At 39.5% G+C, this 9,100-nt stretch overlaps 1 protein-coding gene across 1 annotated transcript; it reads left to right on the top strand.

Annotated features, from left to right (window-relative positions):
* Positions 1-5,046: 5,046 nt before the first annotated feature.
* On the top strand, positions 5,047-6,045 carry LOC114389833. The gene is made up of 2 exons (XM_028350559.1): positions 5,047-5,428; positions 5,798-6,045. Exons 1-2 carry the CDS (start codon positions 5,047-5,049, stop codon positions 6,043-6,045), a joined length of 630 nt encoding a protein of 209 aa, XP_028206360.1.
* Positions 6,046-9,100: the final 3,055 nt, after the last annotated feature.

Genomic DNA, 9,100 nt, shown 5'->3' with positions numbered 1-9,100 from the left:
TTGCATCTAGAATGGAAGACTGGATTCTTAGCAAGACTTATAGCACTTTGACTGTCACTAAACATTGGAGCATTATCTTGTTCTTTCCCTAATTCATTGAGAAAATTCTTTAGCCAAATCATCTCCTTAGTTGCTTCTGAGATAGCTATGTACTCGGCTTCCGTGGTTGAAAGAGCAACTCTATCTTGAAGTTTAGACTTCCAACTCACAGCAGTACCTCCCAAGGTAAAAATGTAGCCTGTGGTGCTTTTCTTGGTATCAAAATCTCCTTCCAAGTCTGCATATGAAAATCCCTGTAAAGTGAGATTGCCTTTTCTGAAGCACAAACACATCTCTGAAGTACCCTTCAGATATCTGAGTATCCACTTTATGCCTTCCCAATGCTCCTTTGTTGGATTTGATAGGAACCTAAAATTCCTTCTGACCTGTTTCTAAGAATTCTCATACCAAGGATTTGTTTGGCGCGACCAAGATCCTTCATTTCAAAGTTTTCTGCCAACTGCTGCTTCAACCTGTTAATTTCTGCCATACAAGATCCTGCAATCAACATGTCATCAACATACACGACAAGGATAACATAACTATTAGTATATTTCTTAACATAGTAGCAATGGTCCATGTCACATCTTTTGAATCCTGAGTTGCTCATAAACTCATTAAACTTCTTGTACCACTGCCTTGGTGCTTGTTTCAAGCCATATAAACTTTTGTGAAGCTTGCATACAAGATTCTCCTTGCCTGGCACTTCAAAACCTTCTGGTTGGGTCATATAGATGTCTTCCTCTAAATCTCCATGCAAGAATGCAGTTTTAACATCTAACTGCTCCAAGTGAAGATTCTCTGCAGCTACTATGCTCAGAATAACTCTGATGGTAGTCATCTTTACAACTGGAGAGAAGATCTCTGTGAAATCAATTCCTTGTTTCTGCTGAAACCCTTTCACCACAAGTCTCGCCTTGTATCTTCTTCTACCGTCAAATTCTTCCTTTAGCATATAGACCCACCTATTATGTAACGCTTTCTTTCCTTCTGGAAATTCAGTTAAAGGCCACGTCTTATTCTTCTGAAGGGATGTCATTTCATCTTTCATCACTAGCTCCCACTCAATAGTGTCATTCCCCTGTGTAGCCTCACTGAAACATTCTGGCTCACCGGCATCAGTTAACAACAAATAATGCAATGAAGGGGAATACCTATCTGGTGGTACTGAAATTCTGCTAGATTTTCTTGGAGGAGTTGATGGTTCTGGTTCTGACTCAACCTCTACGCTTGTACTCTGGTTTCTGTTGGCTACATCACTTTCTGAGATTTCTTCAAGTGTTGCTTTCTCAGAAATTTTTGACAGTTTACTTGCACATGTAGATTCTGCAGAAAATTTGTCCTTATAAAATAAGTTCTCATTAAAGGTAACATTTCTGCTTCTAATAACTTTCTTAGTTTGGTCATCCCAAAACCTGTAGCCATACATGTCAGATCCATAACCAATAAAATAACACTTCCTCGCCTTCGGATCCAATTTATCTCTACTATTAGAGTCTGTCAATATATATGAAACACAACCAAAAATTCTCAAATGTGAAAGTTTTACCTCCTTTCCAGACCATACTTCTTTGGGCAACTGATAATTCGAAGGAACTGATGGTCCTCTATTGATGAGATATGCTGTTGTGTTTATTGCTTCTGCCCAAAATGCTTTAGGCAAGCCTGATTGGATCCGCATACACCTTGGTCTCTCGTTCAAGGTTCTATTCATCCTTTCTGCAACACCTTTTTGCTCAGGTGTTCCTGGTATTGTCTTGATCATTCTGATCCCATGTTCAAAACAAAAGTCTTTAAACTCCTGACTATCATACTCCCCGCCATTGTTAGATTTCAGAATTTTAACCTTTAGACCTGCCTAATTTTCAACTTCTGTTTTCCACCTTTTAAACACAGAAAACACATCAGATTTATTTTTAAGAAAATAAATCCATACCTTTCTGGTAGAGTCATCGATAAAGGTGACATAATAGCGTGAGTTTCCAACAGATTTCACTGGGGCTGGCCCCCAAACATCTGTGTGCACCAATTCTAGCTTTTCAACTTTAAGAGTCTTCCCTGCCCTTGAGAAGCTGACCTTTTTCTGCTTTCCAAGGATACAATGTTCACAAGCACCAACATCAACATGCTTGAGGCTTGATAGCTTACCCTTTGTCGCCATAAGCTTCATTCCTTTTTTACTCATGTGTCCAAGTCTTTGATGCCACATGGTTGAATTATTGACAGCCTCAGTAACTACTACCATATCCTCATCTGCAATCATGTAAAGAGATCATCACTTCTTTCCACGAGCCACAATGAGATTGCCTTTTGTTACCTTCCAAGCTCCATCTCCAAAAGTGGTGTGATGTCCCTCATCATCCAACTGCCCTATAGATATTAAATTTCTCTTTAAGGCAAGAATATGTATGACATTGTGCAATGTCCATAGGGATCCACTGGAGGTCTTGATGTTGATATCACCTCTTCCGACAATGTCAAGAGATTTTCCATCTGCAAGGTAAACTTTTCCAAATCTTCCAAAAATATAGTTAGACAATAAATCTTCAGAGGGAGTAGTGTGGAACGACGCACCTGAGTCCATGATCCATGAATCAATAGGACTATCCAAACTGCAAATTAATGCATCATCAAGTTCATCAGTTGCTGCATTTGCGGATTCATCATCATCGCGCTTCTTGTTTTTGTACGACTTGTTCTTCTTTGGTGCCTTGCACTGATTGCTAAAGTGACCTCTCTTGTCACAATTCCAGCAAGTAACATCACTTTGAAATTTTCTCTGACCTTTCCCTCTTGACTTTGATCTGCCTCGACCATTCTGACCCTTCTAGGTAGTCCTTCCCCTACCTTCAGTATTCAATGCTGAATTGGAAACATGACTGGAAGATTCTCCTAAATCTCTCTTGCGAACATCTTCGCTTAAGATCAAGTCACGGATGTCACTAAGCTTTAATGTGTTCTCCCTTGTAGAACTACTAACTGCAGTAACAATTGCAACCCAACTATCCGGTAGTGATGACAATAGAATAAATGCCTTCACCTCATCCTCAAATTTAATCTGCACTGATTCCAATTGGGCAAGAATAGTATTAAATTCATTAATATGATCAGTTACAGAGATACCTTCTCCCATCTTGAGGTTGAACAACCGACGCATCAAGTATACTTTGTTGGCTGCCGACGGCTTCTCGTACATATTTGATAACGCCTTTATTAAGCCTACAGTAGTCTTCTTGTTCACGATGTTGAACGCAACGTTCTTGGCTAATGTCAATCTGATCACGCCAAGAGCCTGTCGATCTAGCAAGTTCCATTCTTCTTGCTTTATGTCTTCTAGCTTAACCCTTGATAAGGGCTGATACAGCTTCTTCTGATATAGATAATCCTCTATCTGCATCTTCCAAAAGCTGAAATCTCTGCCATCGAACTTCTCGATCTTCACCTTCCCCTCTTCTAATGCCATTGCTCCCACTGCCTCCTCTAAACTGAGAAGACTCCCACTAATTCCTTTAAACTAAGGAAATCCCATGGAGTAACCAAAAGCTCTTGATACCAGTTGTTAGTATAGAGCAATAAAAGAAGAGAAAGAAATAAAGGGAAGAAAGAAAAAGACACAGAGTTTAACGTGGTTCAACACACAATGTATGTGCCTACGTCCACGGCTACACTAGGAGAACTTTTTATTACTCACACATAAAAGCTTACAAGGTGTCTCTATATATAACACTAATGAGACACAAGTTTTTACAAACCAAGCGATGTGGGACTAAGACCGCACAAGTTTTACAGACCAAGCGATGTGGGACAAAGGAACTAAGACCACAAACTCTAACAGTCTGTGTGTTAAAATGTTTTCTGGGTTGGACCTGAATCAGGAGGGAGAGGCCCTGACGGACTCTTCAGAGTGTAGGCCTTGGGGGTCACCCGATTTGAGTGCTCCTTTAAGCCTATGTTGATCCCATAAGGTTGGAGCATTCTCGCAAAACACTGTGACCCTGACTGGTCTCCCTAAGATCTTACCTAGTGACAGTGACCTGACTTACTAGTGTGTGGTTTGTCTTGTCATGTACTCCTAGGCGCCCGACGTGGTTTTTCACTGACATGGTACCACATTGCATATAGGATTGAGTCTTAGTGTATATGTTGCATAACGCTTGTGTATTGATCGATATTGATTGACTTGATGATATTGTGTTTTGATCCTTGAGTACGTGAATGTTGTGAAAATAAATGAAATGTGTGGTGTTGCGAGGTAATGCTATGCGACAAAGTGGTGAAATAACGTGAGTGGTGCTTAAGTAAGTTGTATTTTGTTTATATGATACTTATACCTACATGTTATCTTATTTCTCTCCATTAGTTAGGAATGTGATAACTCACTCCCTGCGTGTTGTTTGTGTTTGGATCCTATGATGATCTTGAACTTTGTGTTCGGGGGAGCAGATGAATAGGTGGATGACTATAAAGAACCTCATGCTAGAGGACACGGGAACACAACGCTCTGATAGGATGTGACATTAGGATATAGGTTCTATATTAATTGTATGAAGCTTAGACGGCCTTGTTTGAGCCAAGATGACTTTATTATTTATTTGGACAAGTTTGAGTATGATTTAGAAGGAAGGGAATGTGAGCCTTTTACCCCCTTGAAAGGCTGAAGGTCAAGATGTGACTTAGGATGTCTTCAAGAGGGTATTTTTGGAGAAATACTTTCCTGAGGATGTTAGGAACAAGAAGGAGATGAAGTTCTTGGAGCTCAAGCAAGGAAACGTGATTGTGGCTGAATATGCGGCCAAGTTTGAAGAGTTGGTGAGGTACTTTCCCCATTATCAAGGGAGGGATGGTGAAAGCTCCAAATATGTGAAGTTTCTGAATGACTTGCGACTTGAAGTGAAGCAAGCTGTGAATTACCAGGGCGTTTGTCAGTTTCCACTCTTGGTTAACATGTGTCGGATTTGAGATGAAGACTCTCAAAATAGAGCAAACTATTATAAGAGTATAGGTCCAATGAAGAACAAAAAGAATGGACCTCAACATCGGGGAAAGCCGTACTCGAACCCTCCTAAGCAATATGGTAACCGCCCCAACAATCAGAGGACTGCTACAATGAGGTTTGCGGGGGGTAGTGGTAGCAAACCCAATACTTTCCCCACTCAGATCACTTGCTACAGATGTAGAAATCCATGGCACATCTCCTCAAATTGTCCAGATAAAGATATAATCAGTTTTAATTGTAGACAAAGGGGGCATATTCAGAGAGATTGTCCACATCCTAAAAAGGAGCAGAATGGTGGAGGCCTGGATGACCAAACTGGACATCCGAGGGCCATGGGAAGAGTCTTTATCCTTAATGGCACTGAAGCTTCGAAATCCAAGGATCTAACCCAAGGTAAGTGTTTCATAAATAGGATTCCTTTACTTGTACTATTCGATTCTGGTGCAACCCACTCTTTTATATCCCATTTGTGTGTAAGGAAATTTAAGCTACCCGTGTCTTCTTTAAATAAAAATCTGATTGTAGAAACCCCAACTAGTGGTTTTGTGTTAACTTCTAATATGTGTTTGCATTGTCTTGTGGAAATTTCTGGTAGAACCTTCTTTATTGATCTGATTTGTTTGCCTTTGAGCCAGATTGATGTTATTCTTGGTATGGACTGGTTATCTTCCAACCATGTCTTGTTAAATTGTTTTGACAAAACTGTGGTGTTCAATGATTTTGGAATGAGTAAGGATATGATGTTTACCTCTGCCAACCAAGTTGTGACATCTTTAAAAGAAGATGCTCAAGTGTACATGATCTTGTCTAACCTAGCGACAGAGACAAAGGTTTCCATGGGTGACCTCCCTGTTGTCAGAGAGTTTCCTGAAGTGTTTCCTGAGGATATATCTAGTCTGCCACTCGAGAGAGAGATAGAGTTTTCCATAGACCTAGTACCTGGTGCTGGACCCATATCCATAGCCCCTTATAGGATGTCTCCTATAGAGTTAACTGAGCTTAAGAAATAGTTAGAGGAGTTGTTGGATAAGCAGTTTGTTAGACCTAGTGTGTCTCCTTGGGGAGCACCAGTGTTGTTAGTAAAGAAGAAAGATGGGACCATTAGGTTGTGTGTGGACTACTGCCAGTTGAATAAGGTGACGATTAAGAATAAGTACCCGTTTCATAGAATAGATGACCTTATGGACCAGCTAGTAGGAGCTTGTGTGTTTAGCAAGATAGACTAGGTCAGGTTACCATCAGATTCGAGTGAAGTCTGAAGATATACCAAAGACTGCTTTTAGGATCCGTTATGGTCACTATGAGTATCTAGTCATGCCCTTTGGTGTGACTACTGCTCCAGGTGTGTTCAGGGTCGTGTACAGACATTTTGGGGCCTAAGGCGAAAATGTTAAAGGGGTATTTTTTTACAAGAATTTTAAAGAGACTTAGTATATTATATAAATTTTATATAATATAGGTGGTTGTTCTATAACATTTTCCTCGTTGTCAGTATGATCTATCAGTGGTTGTTCTATCACATTTTCACCTATTGAACTTGCTTCTGCGTCATTTTTATGAATAATAACAAATTTATCAAGGGCACCACGTTGAGATTCAATTAGCTTTTCAACTTTTTGTTTTTTCTTCAATTTTTCATAACCAGATTCATACTTTTTATTTGACATTTTCTTTTGTAAATAATCAAAATAAATACATTAACTAAATATTAAAGAAATCTAAATAAACTAAACTCTAAAATAAATATAGAAAATGATGATCGATGAACAGAACGATAGAACCTGGAATTAGAAATAGACAAAGATTTTGTTGTTTAGATGTTGTGTCAGGCGCAAGGGTGTTACATGATACGTGTTGTATTGCTGCATACCTAGAGTCATGCCCGTGAAATGAATCGTTCCACCAATCCATCGGGATGGATATGAAAGGCTCCGTACGCGGGACGCCGGGATGTATGCGGTTTATAGGCGTTTAAAATCCAGACGATGTCAAATCCAGAGAGGTTGAGCCGCGGAGACAAAGTTTGATCAATAGACAATAGGTTTCATTCAAGGGAAGGAGAAGAATAGATTTTTTTTTTATGAACAGAAGATGAGGAGATGAAAAAACGTGAAGAATGGAATTTGGAGAGTGAGATATGTTAGTTAGGAAATTGGGATGGGTTAAAGGAAAGTTAATAAGGATTTACTTTTTTAGGATAAATAAAATACTTTAAATGACATTAATTGTGATATTGGTAAATTTTTAAAAAGATGATATTGATTGACTAATTTTTACGGAAGAGAGAGATTCTAAATTATTTTATTTTGATCAGTTAAAATTTGTTAATAGTTAGTAATAAAAAAATTTTAGGGGCCTAAAATTTTTTTTTGGGGGGCCTTAGGCTGATGCCTGATTTGCCTTGCATCTTGCACGACCCTATGTGTATTTGTGAATTACATGAATAGAGTCTTTCACCCTTACCTTGATAGTTTTGTGATAGTATTCATAGATGATATTTTGGTATACTCCAAGACTAGATAGGAACATGAAGAACATTTGAGGATTGTGCTACATACCCTTAGGGATCGACAACTCTATGCTAAGTTGTCCAAGTGTGAGTTTTGGTTAGAGAAAGTCAGTTTCCTAGGGCATATGATATCTCAAGGGGGTATAGTTGTAGATCCCTCTAAGATAGAAGTCGTTCTAGAGTGGGAGAGTCCTAAATCTGTTTTTGAGATTAGGAGTTTTCTGGGTTTAGCAGGATACTACCGGAGATTCATAGAAGGTTTCTCCAAGTTAGCTTTACCTTTGACTAAACTGACTTGTAAGGGTCAAGCTTTTGTGTGCGATACCCAGTGTGAGCATAGTTTCCAGACACTTAAGGAGAAATTGACAACCGCTCCAGTGCTAGTTTTGCCTAATTCGAGAGAACCCTTTGAGGTGTATTGTGATGCATCAAAGATGGGTTTAGGAGGAGTGTTGATGCAAAATGGCCAAGTAGTGGCCTATGCTTCTAGACAACTCAAGACCCATGAGAGGAATTATCCCACCCATGATCTAGAGCTGGCTGTTGTGGTTTTTGCCCTTAAGATGTGGAGGCATTACTTGTTTGGCTCCAAGTTTAAGGTGTTTAGTGATCATAATTAGTCGGAAAGAGCTGAACATGCATCAAAGGAGATGGTTAGAGTTTCTTAAGGATTATGATTTTGAACTTAGTTACCATCCCGGCAAAGCCAATGGATTGGCTATTGCCTTGAGTAGGAAATCCCTACATGTATCTGCTTTGATGGTTAGAGAGATAGATCTCCTAGAGCAATTTAGAGACCTTAGCCTTGCATGTGAGGTTACTCCTAACAGTGTGAGATTAAGGACTTTAAGGATTACCACTGAGTTACTAGGAGATATCAGGGAAGGCCAGAAGTCTGATCCTTTTCTAAGGACTCAGTTAGAAGCTATAAAGTCAGGAAGAGATAGTAGTTTCAATATTGGATCGAATGGAGTCTTAAGGCTTCAAGATAGGATTTGTGTTCCCAATGTGCCTGAACTTAGGAAGATGATCCTAGAGGAAGGACATAGGAGTAGTTTGAGCATCCATCCTGGTGCTACCAAGATGTATCAAGATCTGAAGATGATTTTTGGTGGCCCAACATGAAGAGAGAGGTTAGTGAGTTTATGTATGCATGTCTAGTCTGTCAGAAGGCTAAGATAGAACATCAGAGACCTTCAGGGAAGTTAAAAACTTTGGAGATACCCCAGTGGAAGTGGGATAGTATTTCCATGGATTTTGTTGTAGGACAACCTAGGACCCCCAGAGGTTTGGATTCTATCTGGGTTATTGTTGAGAGACTGACCAAGCCTACTCACTTTATTCCCATTAATATCAAATTTTCCTTGGAAAAGTTGACCTCTCTATATATTAGTGAGATTTTCAGGTTACATGGTGTGCCATCTAGCATAGTGACTGATAGAGATCCTAGGTTTACCTATAGAATTTGGGAGAGCCTGAACAGAGCATTGGGAACCAAGCTTAGACTAAGTTCATCCTACCATCCTCAAACTGATGGCCAAACTGAATGGACCATA

Source organism: Glycine soja, chromosome 16, assembly GCF_004193775.1.
Source record: "Glycine soja cultivar W05 chromosome 16, ASM419377v2, whole genome shotgun sequence".
NCBI lineage: Eukaryota > Viridiplantae > Streptophyta > Magnoliopsida > Fabales > Fabaceae > Glycine > Glycine soja.
The sequence above is the reverse complement of the archived record's forward strand: the minus strand, read 5'-3'. Positions and strand labels throughout refer to the sequence as shown.

What these genes read in the sequence shown, in the direction of transcription:
- LOC114389833 (XM_028350559.1), top strand. Translation starts at nt 5,047, where the DNA reads ATGAAGAACAAAAAGAATGGACCTCAACATCGGGGAAAGCCGTACTCG. An exon ending in ATCCAAGGATCTAACCCAAG is followed by an intron (nt 5,429 to 5,797) that starts GTAAGTGTTTCA and finishes CTGCCAACCAAG; the next exon opens with TTGTGACATCTTTAAAAGAA.